General features: G+C 35.2%; 1 protein-coding gene across 7 annotated transcripts in view; it reads right to left on the reverse strand.

The window, feature by feature from the left end:
• Dys (Dystrophin) overlaps positions 1–20,751 on the reverse strand; it is a 380,727-nt gene that overhangs the window by 12,280 nt on the left and 347,696 nt on the right. For all 7 annotated transcript variants that reach the window (XM_070107158.1, XM_070107153.1, XM_070107165.1 and 4 more), the window contains one exon: positions 449–708. In XM_070107158.1, the coding sequence (XP_069963259.1) occupies positions 449–708 (260 nt within the window). The remainder of the gene's footprint in view (positions 1–448; positions 709–20,751) is intronic.

Raw genomic sequence — 20,751 nt, forward strand, 5'->3', positions numbered from 1 at the left:
AAATGTCATATTTTACGTTTTTCTGAATAAGAATACTGCATGTTCGATCGCTAGATTTCTTAAACTAGAGGTAATAGATTTGTCAATTATCTTCGAGTGACCGTGTCATCGTCAAGGAAACGTACTAGATTTTCAAGTTAATGAATTTGAAAAAAATCAAAAATGTGGTGTACAGTTCTTCGACAAAAATAGTGTTTCGCATAATGTTTCATTAAATAATTGTTATTATAATACCAAATCTAAAACTGACACCATTGAAAATCTTTCCTAAAAATTAATCTGTCGTTGTCACAACATAAAGTTATAGGAGAAATAAGAATAGGATTTGAAGTCTTTAAAAAGAAAACATATTCATCTAAATTGTAAAAATATCACCATTTTATTACAAATATTTGATTTATTATCAACTATTTTTATATTAATTGGCTGGCATTTCTTTGGCACTCACCTTGTGTTCAAATCTTCCAGCCGTGATAGGCACACAGCGGGTACCAAAACTTGATTGGCGGTGAAGAATGCCTGCTGCTCGTTGCAATCGTCCAACAGCGCACCGGCGGTGGTCATTTTGTCGCGCAAACGTTGCAAATGTTGCATTTCCTCGGTGGCCTCCTGTACGGAGACGGGTGGCAACCATGATGTCTTAGTCGCTTCGGCCGAGGCTACGCGTGAACTCAAATCTTCGAGCGTCTTTTGGAATTGACGCATTTTCTGTAATGAGAGGAAAATATATAAAACTTTATTCAGTGATTTAATAAAAAATAAAACGGTATAAAGGGTAAAAACTTTTAGTGAGTTGCAACATTATTAATTTGAGATTTTTGTTTGATTAAAAAAAAGTCGTCTTTGTTTTTAATTGGCAATTTGTTCTGCTTATATGTCGCTCTCTTATTCTTTGCTTTTACCTTTTTTAATTGACACATTTTAATTTAATGATAGAGTTGACATTTTAATACCGTTACATTTCGCATTCCCTCACAATATCTACTTTCGTTTGCAACTGTAAATTAAGAGAATTCCAATGAGCCTGAAATATTTGGAATTTTTACTGCAGGAATACAAAAGGAAAGAAATTCGAAATAACGAAGTATTGAAACGTGAAAGTTTTTATTAATTTAAGTAGTTAATTTTTCTTTTTCTCGTTTTTGCACTTTAATTGCAAACTGAAACTGCCTTTTTGTGACTGCATCATTTGTATCTACTCTCTGCATTGTTCTTGCGAGTGTGTATTCACACATACTTCATTATTCACTTATATCCGTTTATTGCATTTCACTCACATCAATTCAATTGCAATGTGCGTGCATTGTTGTTGGACATATGTATGTACAATATAAACTCTTACTATAACCGTATGCCTGTGAATTTACATTGATTTGCTATCCCTTTGGCGCTTGGACGAACAAATAATGAAAAATGTGACTGAAAATCATTTAATATTGAGCAATTTAATTGATGGTTATAAATAAACGGTTAACTCTGCAGAACTGTCTCTTTTGCCATGATTTTTTCACTCGATTTGCATTTATTAAAATTATTTATTATTCGCCAAAAAATATTATTTTGCATCATAAAAAAATATAAATGTAAATAAGTTTTATAGTGTTGTAGATAGTAGCTCATTGTTGTGTTCTAATATTTATTTAAACATATTTGATAAATAAATGTTTCTAGGAATTTGTATATATAATACTTTATACAGTGCGTTCAACAAAAAACATTTGCGTTTTTTAAAGTTTAGGTAGGGTTTTTAGTGGGAAAAATGTTATTCATACAGAAAATACATTGCTTTGTTATAGACATATATGTGCTTAATACTACTAAATATAATATAATGTTTGTCCTTTCCTTAGTCAAGCAGGTCTCAAGGGGTTGAACAATACAAAAGTTGACCCATCTGCAAATATTATGTTTGTTGCCAGATCTCTGAAGTCGGTCCTGTATTGTATATTGAGATATATTTTATCCCCTTTTAAACAAAAGGAATTTTTAAGCTTCTCTAAGTCTGAGATCTGGCTTCTTCTCAAAAAGGAAAACAATAACTTTGTTTTCACTTTTAGATATTATGTGATTGCTGCCACTTCTAGGCTTGTCATCCACGTTTCCAGTTTCTCCGTTGTAGTCAGACCACTTCTTCACAAATGTACAACTCTTATTTAAATACTTTGCAGTTAATAGTCCATTTAGGAACTTTAGGATGCTTCGTTAGAAAGGCTGCTTCGAAACGATTCCTATACTGAGCACTCATTTTTTTTTATTTCACGCCGCGACGTGACACATTAAATAATCAAAACAACTGTTTTGCATAACTGCTCCTAGAAAAAAAAAAAATATGTGCAGAAAAATTTCGAAGCGTCTTTAAAAATTTAGTGAAAACTTGCAATCTTTTGAAATTCTGAGGGTTCTGAATGGAATATTTGGTTGAATGAGTCAAGGAATTAATATTTCACTTTGCCACTTCTTAAGCAACTTACAATGATAGCTAAAAATAGTCTGCGGCTTTATTTACTCAGCCTTCGTTTTGCTTAGTTACTATAACGGCAATTGTAGGGCTTCAAAGTGCTTTTGGATATTTGCACTCTAACATCCGTGCACAGCTGGCAACCTGCTTAAATAAATGTATGTACATATTAAAAAAAAAAAAATTGTTGAAAAAGGCCAACAAATTATTTATATCTTTTACTTAAAGTTAACTTTAAAGTTGGTTTGCATGAAGCTCTTGCAGACAGAAGGTATTAGCTATCGGCTTTCCTAACCTACCGCTTGCAAGGTTGGACTTATTTGTATATTTGGTTTTCTTCTAAGTCTTATTGCAAGTAGTTAACAGCTGGTGAATTTTCGACTAATGTATATATGATACTACAATATACTCACAACGAATCTCGGTAAGATATCTAAATTATTCGGTATATAACTATATTCGTGCGATTTGTCAAGAGAGAGCATAACTTGATTATTATTCCATTGTTCCAATATTCCAAATATGCGTCAGAAAGCTACTGTCATTATTGGTATTTTCCATTAATTTGAAGCGTAAACAATATTATTTTTTCCACTCAAAGTATTTTTGAGGCGTGATTTTCCTCAGTACTTTAATAATATAGAGACCCTTAGCAGAAAGTCATCGTGGAAAGTTTATTTAGCTGAGCGAACATGCCAAAAGTGGTTTGGTGGATTTAAAATTAATAGGCACCCAGAAAAGTTCGAAGTTGAGGAACTGGAAACATTACTCGATGGAGATTGTCATAGACACGAGGCATTAATTTTGCATCATGACAAAGCTCGGCCTCATGCTGCAAGACCGGTTAAAAACTATTTGGAAACAACGGCTGGGATACAGAATGCCCTCACTGGAATACACATCAAAACAGGTTATCAAAAATTGGCTTGACTTATTCTTGACGCTGGGATGTAGAGCAGGTTCACCTCCACGTGGTACATTCTGTTTAACGCTAAAATATATCTGAGAAATACTTAAAGAACTCGAGGAACGAAGCTGTTGGGTGATAGCCTACGCCGTTGATGTGGTTCTTATGGCTAAAGAAAAATATCTACATATCGTCTACGAGCTAACCAAAGCGTACCTAAACGTGGTATCCAACTGGGCGAATAGGAGCGGTCTAGCCGTTAACCCAAATAAAACTTAAATGGTTTTATTTACTAGGAGGTATAAGATCCCAAACGTGCCTCTCCGTTCTTTCGGGGGTTTAAGCCTTCAACCTGTTGATAAGGAGAAATACCTAGGGCTTATTCTTGATAGAAAGCTTGCCTGGATGACAAACATTGAAGAGAAAGAGTTAGGAAGGCGTCGGTTGCTTTATATTGCTGCAGCGAAGCTATAGGGAAAAGGTGGGGACTCTAACCAAAGGTGGTATTCCGGCTCTACGAAATCGTAGTCAAGCCAATATTGTTCTATAATGTGTTCGTCTGGTGGAGAGCGCTCGAAAAGGCTACACTTGCTAAAAAGCTTCTCCGGTGCACTACAGACCACACCAACAATAACTCCTAATGCTATTTTGGCACCTGTGGACATTATCGGCATGTGCAATGCTACGAAGTGTGCTCTAAGGCTCAGGAAAGCTGGGTTTATGAAGATGTCCGAACAAGGACACGCCGAAATTCTCTTCTCCTTCAGCTGCATCAGCCGTCAATATTAGCTTTAGTCTACCGGACCACTGTAGTAGACGTACTGCTACGAAGTGCAGCCTCGTTTAAAGAAATGAGCATTCACTCTGATAGCAGAGCGGCAATACTAGCTTTGAGTGCGCGAACCGTGGGTTCAAAGCACACAAGACGAAGAATCCTAGGTGCTGTTAATTTTATCACAACAGTAATTAATATACGATGAACAGGAATTACATTTGATCGTATACCGTTATTTGTCTGTCTTCACTAGAAATAGCATCTAGCTACTTCAACATCATTATCGTTTGGGTGCCTGGCAACAGCGGAATCGCTGGCAACTGCAAAGCCGAGGAGCTAGCCAGAAGGGGCACCCTTGCCCCGCAACCGAGTTGGAGCTCCATTGCCGTCTTGCATTCTAGCACTGGACCAATGGACCTCGCGTGCACTTAGCAGGCGCTGGTCGACGACCAACTCCTGTACGCCCGCAAGATCCTTCTGGCCGAGAGTGGAAAGCCAGAGGTCTAAAGAACTACTCGCCCTAGGCAAAGTTCATCTCGTCGCTATCGTAGGAGTTCTCACTAGACGCTGTTCATTCATGCGGTACGTCGACTTAGCCGAAATGGATATTAGTCGCCTAAACAAACTTGTTATAGGCTCAAAGCGCTTTGTCGACCTGTAAGGGTCTTTTGATCCAGCTTTATAGGAGTTTTTAAGTACCACAATGGACCGGCGTTTTAAGCTGTCCAAGTGAGATCCTTCTTATGACCGACCTCCCAATCTAACCTATTCTTGACGCAGTTCTTTTGTGATGATATCCAAAAATAGCCAGAAAGATGGGAAAATGTTATAGCTTTAAATGGGTAATACTTCGAATAATACTAGTTTACATGTTTTTATTAAATAAAGGTTCAACCGCACGAATATGGTTACAGACCGAATAATAACCAAGATATTCGGTATAAAGTGAAAAGATCGGAGATGAACCAAAGGGTGGTTTTCTAAAAATTTGAGAGGAGTAACGGTTACTGAATTTTGTTTGTAAATATTACCGTTAGGTGGTATGCTTACGAAATTTGGGACCAATAGGTGGTTAATACCTAATTTTTCGTTGTATTTTATAAACATATAAAGGTGGCTGTTTAAAAACGAAAGTATGAAAACACCCAATTTGTAAGGCCGGAGTTAAACATATGCTGATTTCGGACTATTAAGATTGGTAAACTTTTAGATTTGCTGAATTATCCCAAATTAAAATTTCTATTAAAGTTTTATTGAAACATATATATGTGCCTATATAGTAAATAAGTATAGGGCTAAAGTGTCCATCTAAACTTGACTCTTGGCATCCTCTATAAATTACCAAATTTTGGCCACATAAAAACCTGCGACGGTTTTGAGTTTAGGAAGATGTGATGCAAAATCGTCTTCCAACATTTAAACACCACCCTAATGGTGGTGCAAAGCAAACAAAAAAGCAGTCGATGTAAGGCGGAAGGACGGTAGTGCGATTGCTGCAAGGACCATGATTTCCACTATTGTTGTTGGTGTGCCTTTGTGTGGCAACAATGCAATGCCTGCATGCTGATCCAATACAAGCATGACTAAGGAAATGTGTAATTATGGCTGACGCCGCAGACATTTGCTTACTTCAATTTGCGTTTCTCCTCCATTCAGCCACTTTGTACTGCACATATATTTTCGGGCCATTTATCTATGTACATATGTAAATGAGGATATGGTGGCGTTGCAGTTTGTACTTGGAAGTATGTCTGTGTGTTGCACGTAATTAAGTAATTCCTTTATTGTGATATTCTTACCGTGCGCGCTGCAGGCGCTGCAAAAGCGCAAAGAAACTGACATTAGCATAATGCCAACGAATAACGGTGCCGCAACAAAGGCCTGTCAAAGCCGGGCAGGATATAGCAAATATGGAGCATTATAGCAGGAAACAAAGCCAGAGTTGGGTAGTAAGTAGGCGATGGCAGAGAATAATGTGCAGCCAAGGAAGTCGAAAAGCTGCAAAGTGTCGTCAAAAGCGACACAATTTCGCGGCGAAACTTAAATGCAAATGCAATGAGCTCAACGGCAGGAAGTTGATGGCGTAACGAGCACTCGACGTTTCGTTCTGCGAATGAATATTACTGCGTCGTTGACTGCAAAATTGGCAAAGTTCTAACCGTAGTTAGTGTTGGCTTCCCGCTTTTGTCTCTTGCACATTCAAGTAATTATTTGAATTGCGGATCGTTTGTGGCTTCTTTTGAGGCACGGAGAAAATTTCAGTATAATAAGAAAGGTGCGAGAGTTCTGTCTAATTTCTGGCATATACATATATCCTCTGAAGATCATAAAGCTTATCAAAAACAGTTTTTAGTTAGTTTAAATCTAGCTTAGCTTGTCAAGGTATAATCAAGATTACGGTCGGTATAACGGAACATAACCTAAGATTAATGCACCATCAACATTTCGATTTGTCTTGGTTGGATAGATACCTTTAATTGTACCAATTGTTTTATTTGCATTTAAATACGTAAATACCTATTTCTAGAAAGATTCTTTGCAGTGTTAGTGGCATGAACACAGCTCTTAATAGAGTAAACTTCCTCACGCTCAGTTCCTCTTTTGCATCTAATCTATTTTAAGCTGTCACATACTTTTGACTCTGTATTTGAGTTTTGATTTTGTCCCTACTCAAATCCAATTCAATTATGGTTTCCAGTATCTTTTTCTATGTCCTTTTGAACTTTTTTGAACACATGATCCCAGTAGTCAAATATATGTACTTATACATATCTGTATGTATATACCGATTTGCTACCTAAGCTCTCGCATCATAATATCTGGTTTGAGAATTTTAATCATAGTGAACAGCAATAAAGCGTTACATGAAATGAGTGGCATTCAGCAGGAGCATTGTGGTTAAGGAGAGAGTGAGAGCGAGAAAGGGAGAGAGGGAGCAAGCAAGCAAATAACTGAGTGAGAAATAAAAATAGACAGCAGTCTGTATTTATGTACTGTTATTTTTTTATTGCTTTATTTTGTGCCCGACATTTGAGTGGAAAAAATGAATGCGTGTCGTGAGTTGGAAAAAAGTGCAAAACAAGTGAATGTAAAAATTGGAAAAGTGGAAACTGCAACATTGTGCAATTTAATATTCCCGTGTAATTGTAAAACCTTGCAAGCAGAGAATAAGAATGGGAGATATTAAACAGTGTTTTCTGAATTTTTTGCAGACACAAGGATTTTGTATAAACATTCACAGACGCACACATGCATGTGACACATTTTTAGCTCCAAGCATGAATTTAGAAAAAATGAGCACCTTGGGGCATATAGTTTTAGTGCGAGCTTTAAATATAGTGAAAACTATGGGTGAGGTAAAAGAGTAGTAATTGGATAGCACGAGCTGGTATTTCTTGTTGTTGTACGGATTATCGATATTGTAGAAAAAGTTAAAAGCGTTAATCTGTGAAGCAAAAGGAAGCGGTAAATGTATGTAAATATATTTGTGAAGCATAAGCTCAGGCGAAAACACTTCTCAGGCTTCGGCAACTGAAGCCCTGTGCGTTAAAGGCAAGGTCGAACATGACCGAACGCCTTATGGATTTAAAAAACAAAGAGACGCATAAAGCGGTAAAATTCGGCTGAAAACAAGGCCACAAAAAAACGGGAAAATACGAAAATAAAGTAAAAACACCGTAAATACATTCAAAGCGTCAAATTGAAGGCAAAAGATAAATGCAAAACATTAAAAGTGCCAATATAAAAACAAAAAAAAATAATAATAACCGCCGAGTATTCAATGCAAGGGCAAACTTTATTACAGACCACAAAAGCACAGGGCGAACTAAAATTTATTTCATTTTCGTTTTGGAAATTATTTCTACATAAATGTGCTTAAATACTTTGGCTCGCTTTTACCGTTTCTCTACAACAGAGTCGCCCTAATTTGCAGCTGCATTTTAAAAGTTAAATATAACACTTATACGCCCCAGCACCCGGCCAGCACTGACCTGTCAGCGAACCCATCCGTAGCACTTTTCGTGCAACGTGCAGGGGAGCGAGCGCAATATTTCCTTTATTTCCTTTATTTTTGTTGTTTTTGACGTATTTTTTTTCTTTTCTTCTTTTTTTTTTGCATTTGCTGGATTTATTCGAAAATGTAGGTTATATCAAATGAGTGAGCGTAGATCGGCCACAAAAGCACAGTTTGGTGGCAACAAGGGTGGCAGCAAAACTTTTGCTTAATGAAAATGTTGCACAAATGCCAATAAAAGTGGCAAAAAATTTGATGTAAGTACGAGTGAAAATCATTTGCAGTGTGCATGTCAAACAGAAAATGCTAAATTGTGGTAACGGCAAAGGCACATATTGACACGAAAGTACTTAGACAACGTAATGTTTGCATACAATTAAGAAAATTTTGTGAATTTTTCTGCAAGGCCTGCTGCATTTAAAGTTCGTTGCTAAAGAAATTATTAAATTGTATTGTAAAAATTTCTATTTGCTAAACTTTATTTTGGCAATGCCTTAATTGAGTCATTAAGCCAACGGAAAATCATCGGCGTTTAAAATTCGTTGCCAAAAATTGCTAAACTTTATTTTGGCAATGCTGATTTAGTCAATTAAAGGGATTTTGGAAAAGCAGTTTGTGCTACTCAATACAATTTAACAGCTCTTCAATTTATTTTTTATCCTTTCTTACGGTTTAACATTAGTAGTATTATTGTTTATAATAACACATCAGTTAAGAGGCATAATTGAGCAGTTAAGATAATCTGAATTGAATACCAATTTGCTTGCAATTTACAATATAATGTAGGAGACAATTAACTAATTACCAATTGATAATTTAATTTAAAAGTCTTCACAGAACTGTGTGAAGTAATCGTCCTTTCTGAAAAAATAAAAAAACAAAACATAACATAATATTGAAATATTTTGTTATTTTTTAATGCTACAAGGGGGAAAGCTAAATGCCTCTTTTTACAAATTTTCAAGATATCTTTTTGTATTGCTATAATAAAGTAGAATTAAAATTAAAAAAAACGGCCATAATGAAATTCAATTTAAAGTTTAAATATTTGGAACAAACCGTAAATAATCTCAAAACACTTTTAGACAACTGTCAAATACTAATTGTTTAAGCTAAATTGAGTACATTTGAGCAAAACCCAATACTAGTGAGTCAATTTACATCTTAATGACTTCACTTATTTTCTATTTCAAGCGAGTTGATTTGGATATATGGTACATAAATTGGATAATCAAATTTGCTGTCCACACACATATTGAAAGTTTCACAAAGCGCCAACCTTATTGTTTGCATTGCAAGAAATAGAAGATGAGAATATATGAGGAAATATAGGCTTTTTCTCGCTGGTTTAAAACTAGATTTGTTGGGACAAAAAAGTTTTGCACGGCAATTTAAAGCCGCTTTGGCTTTATATAGTCTGCGCCATTGCTATGATCGAAAAATTTTATAAAAATATACTTTTTAAAATTAAAAAAACTAATCCTCAACCTTAACTTAAAAATGCTCCTATTTTGTGGTTATATGTAGTAGCCCGCAACATTTTTCGTATGAAATGGGTGACATTTTTGCCGGTCACGTGCCATGAGTATATTCATAACTTTATAAATTACGAGAACTAATATTTTCTGTAATAGCTGTAAAACACGCCCATATCCATATACACAAGTTAATTAAATTGTTGATGGCACAGTGAGTATCTTACGTATTTATATACATATCTATATATCTAGTTTATAACGCTCCTTATACAATAAGGCAAGATAAATGACACTGTCGTATAAATACCCTGAATTCAAGACCTTACATGCAACGTTGCTGCTGTCAGGGTACAGCTGCATGTTAAAAAGTTAGGTTAGGTAAGATACTTCCTTAATAAGGTGTAATAGAGTACATAGTATGGATTCTCTATTATACTACTTGAAAACTGTAGAAATAAGAAAGTTAATACTGTAGATTCAGTTATATCGAAACTGCCAATAGGATCGGTTCAGCTGGTTTACAACGATATCCGACCGAAGTTTGGTTGAATCTGTTAACAGGCCAATGTCAAGTATGTAGTTAGTTCGGATAAGAAAGACATTAAACGGAAAACCCCACAAATAAGTGACTTAGTTATAGTATAGTCTAGTCTCTCATCGAACCGCGATCGAGAAAGACATTTCTTGGATATAATTGTTCTCAGTTTTTGCAGATGTTGAAACCTAGATGCATGATTCCACTGTTGAGAGGTTGCAGAGAATTTTAAGTTTGGCCAAGAGGTAAGTTTTTGTCCCAAAAAGGTTCAAAGTTAAGTATTTATAGAGAATGTATTTGTGCATTTTATTTATTTTAGAGTAGAAGAAAATGCTGCTAAATCTTCTGGTTTCTTACTATTACTGGAAAAATGTTTGAGCTTTCGAAAACCATTAGAGACGCCTTTCTCTGGTGAAAGCGCAACAAATAATGGCTAGGTCAACCCACAGCATAGTATTATCAGAAGTTTGTGTGAGAGAGCAAAGCCCCAATGAATGAGCTCAAAAAACAAGGAAAATTCAAGATACTATGAAAAGTCAAGAAAAATGTAGAAATGCTAACTCACTTTTTCAGTTATTTTAAGAGGCTATTGGGATGTATTTACAGTCTACTTTCACACGCTTATTCTCACTCTCATTAGAAGAGGTATAACCTTATTTTCTCACCGGATTAGTTTGTTTGTATGTATGTTTGTGAAGTACATAATGTGTATAAGGATGATGTTCGATGTTGGAGCTTTTTACTACAGTAATATCCCATTTGGTCAGCGGCAGATGAAACATTCGTTACTAATTAATCCGACACAGCTGCAAAGAGGACAGTTTCGTTTCAGCAGCGGAAGACCGGAGCGCAAGAGAGAAGATAAAGCTGAGTATGTCATGTGAATAATTTAGCAATGCAGAAAGAGCAGTAAAATATCAAGACTTGTGCTAATCCTTTGAAGCTTGGTATAAATATGTGTGTATACATTAGGGTGTTCACTATTTTCCAAGTTGATTTATTTTTTTGCAAACGCCCCTGAAGTTTCAGTTTGTGCCCTAAAAAAGGATCAAACGTAAATAAGCTTTTTGGTTTCAATTTATAACGTGGCTAAATGATTTTACTTTTCCGATGGGTTTTTATGATATTTTGTAATAAATTTTTTATTTCCAAAGCAAAAAACAACTAAAACTTTAAAAATGATATTCTAATACAACATTTGCCGCTCTACAAAAAAGCCATAATGATTTTTTGTATAAAAACATTCCCTTAAAAGTTAATCGCCGTTAAAGTTATGCATCAAATGCACTCTATTCATATAGTACACCATGTCGTATGAGCAACATAAAATGCAAAAGATACTTGTATGAAGGCTCAGGTCATTTGATGTATTGTATAACTTTAACTGCGTATAACTTTTAACGAAATGTTTTAATGGAAAAAATTATCAGAACTATTTTTGTAAAGCGGAGAATTTTCTATTAGATTATCACTTTTTCAACGTTGTAGAATTACATGGTTATTGCAAAATGTCAATAAATCCCATGCTTTAAATTGAAAATAAAGAGCTACTTTACGTTGGATCCTTAGTTTCAGGCCATAAACTGGAACTTCAAGTTTGCAAAGGAGTTTGCAAAAAACTAGCTATGTGGGGAGTAACAGACACCCTAATATATATGTATATATATACCCATTCACATATATGTACATACATATGTATAAATAAACGTGTGTGCTTTTAAATTTCAGTGTCAACCAATCACAGGCGGGATGCCGTTATCACTGTCGGGACACAAATTTGCTAAAATTAGTTTAAACATTTGTTGCAACATCGAGACCAGCAATTTAAAATGTCTTCCCCAATTGGTTTGCGCACACACACGAATGAGCAGTATTTACGCTGTGTGCTAGCGAGTGCGTTTGTGTGTGTGTGGGCTGCGCTGCGGCTGGCAGGGAATTCATGCATTTGTTTGTAATTTTAATAAAGTTGTACCATTAACTGTTTGCAAATTGTGCGTGCAACAGTGCGCTTTGGCGAATGCATTTGCGTGAAGGGAATCACAAATACGCACAAACACATGCGCTCAGAGCAACAACTGCAATTTACATAATTACCCGTTGTGGGGCAAAGGTTATTGCGGCTTGAATTGCTAGTTGAGCGCGCACTGAGAGCTTGCCACACTGGCGACGGTGACAATGAACACTGACAGTGGCAATGACAGCCACCGCTTGACAGTTGTCAGTTGTGTTGTTATATTTGTGCACAAATGGCAGCCAGACAGACACGCAAACATTTCGTTAAGTTTCGAAGCAGATCAGGGCACACACGCAAATACAGTTATCTATACATATAAATTCCATATGTATATATTGTACATATGTATATAGTATAGTCGTTTGTGTATGACAACTTGTTGTAAGTATGTAGCTACTTGTTGTGACGGCTGCCTTACGGGACTTTCATAAATTTCATTATTAAATATGGTAAGCTTGTCAGCACTTTAATGCTTGACTTTTGTGTGTTTCAAATTGTTGTTGTTGTGCTCATATTTTATTAATGCTCGGAATTTATATGAGTAAATAATTTCTACATGCTACAGTTGCCACGATAAATGTTAACAAAAAAAACACACACACAAACAAATATGCACTCATGAGTATAGTACGAAGCGTAGTGATCTATAAAAACAAATAAAAATGTTCCAAAGAAAATTCCAAAGCGTACACAGATTGCCTTTTTATTTATTTAATTTCCTTCAACGTTCGTTCAAAATGTCAAATACTTGTATATCCTTATCTAAGAGAGAGAGACTGATAAAGAGGAAGAAAAGCCGTGGCACTCTGTCATGGATAATAGCCAAGATTCTTCTATTGGTAAACAGGCTAGGAATTCTCAAATTTCATATTTCTGGTGGACAATATTGATGTGGTGCTTAGTAGTTTAAAGAAAAGCTTACAAGAGCCATGACTTATTTTTATACAAATAGCGCAGGCTTACACCTTCAGATTCACTTTGTAATACCTACAATTTATAGTTTCCTTGAAGAACTTTAAAATAGGTGTGCTTCTTTGAGAGTTGTTTTCTTTATTTAGTGCTTTCTTTACCGTTCAGCAGACAAATTCAGTGGTGAAATAAAAAATGAATCTACAGTTGGAGGAAATGTTGGATAAGAGAGCAATTGTAAACGTCTTTTGCTGCTCGGTAGACAAGTATGTTTTGCTGTGTGGTAGAATCTGTAAGTTAAATAATATTTTAGGGTAATCGTTTCACTCTTTTAGGATAATCACTGTGATCCTCTAACAAGGTCCTTAACAAATCAACGATTTCAGGTAACTCTCTCATTATTATTCTTTCATCGTCCATTATCAGTTAATTCTATTATCGGTCTTCTATCCGATGGTACCTAATCTAATTATTGCAATTCAGTTTTGAACATTGAAATCGGTGACAAAATCTACTTATACAATATATAACGTATTTGTTAAGTTTTTTATAAATTTTATTTATGATTTTTCATGCTTGAAACAAAGATATATTTATACTATTGTACATGTAACTTGTTAGTAAACTAATATTCTAACCACTTACTGAACACAATTTATCAGTTTTCCTTTATTCAATTAATTAAAAAATGCGCCAGTTAATGGATATTACAATAAATTGACTTAAAAATTGTGTGAGAAAGGAGGATGGCAGATTCATAGACTTTTACATACACATCTATATACGAGGGTGTATACCTCCAGGACACACAGGCGATTGCTTGGTTGCTAAGGCCAACTGAATGTAGTCCTTACTGAGTGCCAATGTTCGAAATTTCACAAAAAAAGGGTAAAAACCATAGAAAGTCATAACACGGTTATTTTTCGAAGCGGAAAATGCAAGCGTTTTTGTAAGTGTAATATAAATAATGTTGCATCAGGAGGGCATATAATAACTGTACATACATATGTATATATGTACGTATTTTATGTGCACCAAGTATTACGAGGCATTGCTCTATAAAAAGTATGCAGCACTTCGCTGCAAGGGACCACATGCTTTCGTACGCTCATAGTGCATAGTTGCAGCTGAAAGCTTCTTGGCAACGCAAAACTTTACAATCATTTTTCATAATTAACTTAAATTGAAAATAGCAAAAAATTCCAAACTCAAAAAGTATGGAAAGTAATGACGTTAAAGCAATGAAACGGGCTGGCGGAGGCGATATGACAAATGCAGCGAGCGGCAAGTTGCAACGAGTAGCAAGCAAGTAGCGTCGGGGTTGACAGTGTAAAGGCAGTAGGGACTTTAAATATTTTACCGTAAGTTTGAGCGTATTTTTTTGAGAAAATTTAATGCAAATCATAAAAAAGTTTCTTCTTTTATTTTTAATTATATGAGAATGCGCGACGCTGCCAAATAAGCGCATATTCCTTCTCATTTGGTGCATATGACAACTCTGAGGCGCCAAATTATGAACTTTATCAACTACGATGTGGGTGTGCATCCAGAGACAAAGACTTACATATTAATGATGTCATAAAATTTCATGATTCTTTCATTTAGTAATAATAATGGCGAGAGTAAATGAAGATTTTGAAAAGGCTTTAATTGTTCAAATGTATATACTTGTATACTTAGTCTTGCCATAAATTCTGTTACAAAGTTTACAAGAAAACAAATTCGCAGAAAAAGTCCCTTATTTTTTATTATAATGTACATACAATGTCCACTCAAACATAATAGTCAGTTCAGTGTTTGCTTTCACTTATTAGCAACGGAGTGGGAACCTAGAGAAAATCGTATTGCGGTGATTGCTATACAAAGCGTGAAAAAAGCGCAAGTGAAATTTAAGAGCTTCAGAAAGGGGAGTGGTCCTCGCGTAGTTCGAACCAATTCAGCCGTTAAAACTTTTCGGACTTTAACGTCCGAAGACTTACTCAAGATGCAAGCGGCTTCTTCAGTAGCAACGGCCATGAGAGTATACTTTTTACAGATTATAAAATTTTATTACTGAAAAAGTTTTTAATAAGCAGAACGACTAAAACTACATTACGCGAAAACTCCCAAAGACGGAAAAAATGCCAGCTGTTGTAATAATTTGGCGAGGAGCCTCCTGGAAAGGCATTCACCCCTTTACTTCTGTGAAAAAAGGGTTAAACAAAAGTGTACTATCAGGATATTTTAGAAGGCGTGGTTAAGAAGTTCTGCAATACTCTCTTCGTGGAGATTATTGGATCCTCCAGCAAGATTCTGCTCTGGCACAAGGTGGCCTAAAAGCAATAGTCCTGGTTTATAGCTGCAGATTATGGGCCGTCTGGAAGCCCAGAATTGAATCCATTGGACTACAGTTTGTGGTCAGAGTTGGAGAATATGGCCTGTCCAATACCCGCAGAAATTTGAAGAGACTCAAAAAAGGTTTAGTTTGAGCAGTGTCGTCAATAGCAATATAAACTGAGCGTGCTGCTATTGATCAATATCTGAACCATTTGAGAACTTGTGTGAAAGCAAAGTCTGATCATTTCGAATACGATTTTTTATATCGCTCACTTAATATATACGTTATTAATAACGGCCCCAACTTGTAACAGAACTTATGGCAGGACTGAGTACTCGTATGTATCTTAATGAAATTTATGTCGCTTATAAGAAAGTTTAATTATGTGTTATTTTATTTTATATTTATAAATTTATAGAAATGCAACTCAATATGTATATACATACTAATGTATATATCAAATTACATAATTAAAGAAATATTTAAATTCAAAATCAAGTATTTTATGGTATTTATGCTATTTCTATAATATTTAATGATAAAATGTGAATGTATACTATCAATTATCACATTTTGTATTCATCTATCAAATAAATTTTCCAAATCTCTTGTCTTTTTTTTCTTAAATAGTAAACATAATATAAAAATGAAAGGAAAGTAATAATCTATAATTATAAAAAAAATCTTTAATTCGCATAATTTGTTTTTGTTTTTTTTAGTTTAAACTAAAAATTTATTAAAAAAATTCAGTTTCGATAATTTGAAAATAAAAATAAAATTAATTTAAAAAAAATTATTAATTTATATTTAAATCCGATTATATAATATTTAATTTTTTTTTTGTTAATTGTAGTTTTTTTATTTTATTAATATTTTTGCCTGGATTATTTAAGCCTGGATTGAAAAGCAAATATGTTCTAGTTTTCACATACATTTGATTAATTTTTAACAGCTTTCGGCACTCTTGACATTAAATTATATTATGAAATTTTTTTTATTTCATTTCAGTAAATTGATTTTTATTAATATTATATTTAATTATTAAAATTATAGATTTATTTTAAACTATTTAATTTAAATTTAATTCGTTTTTCTTATATATTTCGTTTAAATTGATTTATTTTTCTTTAATTTATTTAATTTAATTTAATTTAATTTTACTTTGCGTACTATTGTATTTTAATCTGTTTTCATTTAATTTTATTCGTGTTTTTTTATTGTTTTTATTTTAATTTATTTTCTTTATTTTTTAATTTATTTAATTTTATTTATATTTATTTAATTATTTTAAACCATTTATTTTAATTTCTATTTTGTTCAATTTAATTTATTTTATTCTATTTTACTTTATTTTTTTATTTTAATTTTAATTTATTTACTTTACGTATAATTTAATTTGATTTAACTGTGTTTTTACATTTTACAAAATATAAATTTTTAATTCATTAATTATTTCTTCTAGGTAGTAAAATAACCTTTTTATTATTCATACCAAATATAACGGTGAAATAATAGCACACATACGGTATTTAAATATAATCGCCGCATATAGAAGCGCTAAATTGCATTCTGCTGCGCAGAGATTTTATTTGTGCATTGTAAACTTATTATTAAATTAAGCACACAGAGTTTTAAGTAAAAGAACACATACATACACATATGTTGGTGAAAATTCCCATTTTATATGGGAACTGTGCCAACACGTAGTGAAAGAGTGTATTAAATAAAATGAAATAATTAAAAAAATATCAATGAGAAATTACTAATTAAATAATAATAATTGGAAAATATTGCTTAAAAAAAATGGAAATAATAATAAATATAAATTTTTGTTAATGTGTTCGCTTTTCTTTGGAATTAAATTAAAAATGCATATGTACATAACATAACGCACCTCGTTCTCATCGCGCAATATGCCGACCACCTGCAGGAACATACGCTCCGCGTCATTCTTCGGATCATAATTCGAGTACGTGTCATCGACGATCGTTATATTGCCGATCGTGTAGGGTGACTCCTCGACAAACGAAGCATCCAAATCGTCCACAGTCACGACGAAATTGTGCGACTCATCATCGTCAACATCAGCGCTAACCACTTGTTTCTCCGCCAACATATGAGACGTCGCAACGTCAGCGCATTTCACATTCGTTTCAACAACATTTGTGCCCTCGCCACCACACGCGCCGCGTTTACTACCAGAGGGCGATTGCAACGGCGTTGACACAGCGCGTTCCACATCAACCCCAACTGCTGGCGTGTCGCTGCTGCTATCATCGTCAACTTCGCCATCACCGTCAGCGCCGCTGCTCAGTTGCGAGAAGCTAAGACTCAGCTGACTGCTCGCCGCCGCAGAGGCACGACTGCAGTCTTGCAACTCCATTTCAAGTTCTGTGCCGCCTGTGCCGCTATCGCCGCTCTGTGAACTTGCCGAGTGCAAGTGTTGCGCGCGTTTAGCTACATGTTGCTGCAACGTGGTCTGCGCTGTGGTGAATTGCTCGACGCGCGCTTCTTGCGTTGGCTCACGCTGCAACGCCAGCATAGCGGCTACCGCGACGTCGCGCGAGTCACAACGACTGCTGCCGCCACCACTGCTGCTGCTGCTGCGACTGCGGCGCTTCAGTGACTTGAATGGTGAGAGAAAACGGCGGCGTGGTGAGACATTCAGATTTGGTGTGAGCGTTGCGTCGTGTTCTAGCGCGAGCAATGTTGCATGCGGCGGCTTGGCGTAACGTTCGAGCGACCTTGATTTTGCAAACAAGCCGATTGTGTTGTTGCGATCGTGCTGCTCACTGGTGTTGTAATTGTAATTGTTGTCCTCCCCAGTAGCAGCGGCGTTTTGCAAATGTTGCGCGTGTTTTGTTTTATTCTGTTTGCGTCGACGACTGCTGTTGCTCATCGTTGTTGTTGAGCTGGTTTTATTGTTGGCCGCCATGCTCTTGGCCATTTTCAGTTGTTGCACATCCACGATGTGCATAGCGCTGATGTTGTGATACGGGTGTTGTTGCGTCTGCGGCTCTTGCTGCTCCGCTGGGCCCGCCATAATGATGTCATGCGCCAGTTGCGCTCCTGCCATGGCCGTATTGTCTGCTGTTTGTGGCACTCTTAACAGGCGCATGTTATTGTTGTGTGTGTGTGTGGTTTCTTGCCTCTGGCCTAAACTGCTGTCGCACTTTAATTTTATTTATTTTTAACGCCGAACGCTTTGTTATTTGCTATTTTTCACTTAAAAGTTTTTCTTTTTTTCTTGACGCGGCTTTGTTTAATTTTTAATGAGCTCACAGGAGCCGTAGGCTGCACCCGCTCTCTAATTATTGTGCTGTGTGCGCACTCTTTGGTGCAGGCGGTTATGACGCTCCACACTTTTTTGCTCTGCTTTTCTTTGCTTTACACTGTTCCACTTCAAGTCTTTTTATGTTGTTGTTTTTATAGAATTTTGTACTTGTTTGAGCTTAAACTTCGCTTGCAGTTCTATTTTCGCCTGCTGGATTTTCTCTATAATTTGTGGCACAATTTAATTACATGTTCCTAGGCTACTAGTTTTAATTGAAATACTTTTGCTCGCTATGTCCTCATATCACGCCGAAGTCAACTAATCACATACATATGTACATATTTTCAAGTTCGTTATTTATTATAATTTTTGGAGTTAAGTGTATTCAAAAACTATATTTTTAAACACGATTTTTATGGATAATCAATATATATAAGGTGTATCTGTGTAATAGATATCGATTAAAAGTAAAAAAATAAAAAAAATTAATAAATAAAAAAATCGTTCAACCATTACAAGACACCTCTTGATAATTACAGAAAAGTTTAATGATATGAAGCTAATTTACATTATTTTTAATATGAGGTCCAGATTACTATTGGAATAATTAAGGTAATATAGAAGTTTAACACTTTAATGCACCCAATTGACCATAATGAGGAGCAATTCACTAATTGTCCAATTCAATGCAAAATTAAATATCAAGTATAAAAGTTAAGTAATTCTGTAATCAACTAATAACATTTTTTTCAACGTTTAGTTATCCATTTCTTAACCCACAAGTCTTCACAAACAAGTCTAAACACCTTTTTGACAGCTGTCAAATACATATAATTTGAGCTAAATTGAATTCGTTTGAACACCAATCTCCGCAAGTCCGTCAGGCATAACTAGAACCTGTTAGTTTTACTATTATGTAAATATTTCGGCAAGTTTTCTGCAGAGGAGAGAATAATATGACCTAGAAGGGATATGACCAGAGGCATGGTCCCTATCTTTTTGTGTGTTTTTAATCATAACATGTCGACTATACTAATTAAGCTTTTTTACTTTATTGTTGCTTAATTAAACTCTTGAAAGTCAGGTACCAACTCACTCAGCTGTATTAGCTGTATTAGCTTACATAATAAACTAATTGTAGGGAGCTCTTTTTAAAGTCAAAACCTCAAAAAAGGAAGAATTCTGTCACACTTTCACAGCAACAATTCAATGCAATTGGCAGCATGCCAAAGGTTCGCCGCTTCTTCTTCTTGAGCAACAGCTAACAAACATTACTCATTGTCTAAGCCTGACTTTTTTTGCGGATCTCTGAGCACTCGCTGACCTTGTTTTTGAGTTCAAATTCATTTCTAAAACTTTTTGTCCCCACTTTCGCGCAAAGCGTTGATTTGAGCATTCGTTCGACCGGAGTGCCGGTTTGCAGACGTTTTTTTAAATTTCGGCACGTGCGAAATGCAATTGCAGGTTACACCCCGCCTCAGCTGGGATTTTGGCAGCAGTGGATTTGAAAAAAAGAGGCAAACATTTCAAAACTAAATAATTCCCCTTCAAATGCAGACTCCACATATTAAGTGGTGTGTACGTGTGTTCGCTTTGCTCGTCTGTTTAAGCGGTTGTTGTATGTATGTACATATGTATATACAAATTTGCATAACAAATTTTTAGTGTACAAGTATGTGTATGGTTGCACATGCATATGTGTTAGTCGATATATGAGTGGGAGTGTGTGTCATTTTCGCATAAATTAACACGACTGTATATCACTGCCAGCTGCAGAAATTAATATTCTGTATTGGTTATTTCCAGTGATTTACGGTAATAAATTTTGTGAAAGTTGCCGCCGTTTCGCGTTGACCCCTCCAGCGAACGCTCAAATGTACCGCACTTAAGTGAATGTGACAACATCAAATCTGAAATTTGATTATTGATTTTCGCAAAAATTTTGATTGTGGATTTTTTATGCATTCTTAAGAGAAAAAAGATTTATATATTTTTAGTCCATAGAAGAGATTTATATACATGTATATATTTGTGCAATTTGGTGATAAATTACCATTCTGAGATAAGAG

This window comes from Bactrocera oleae, chromosome 2 (genome assembly GCF_042242935.1).
Source record: "Bactrocera oleae isolate idBacOlea1 chromosome 2, idBacOlea1, whole genome shotgun sequence".
NCBI classification, from domain to species: Eukaryota; Metazoa; Arthropoda; class Insecta; order Diptera; family Tephritidae; genus Bactrocera; species Bactrocera oleae.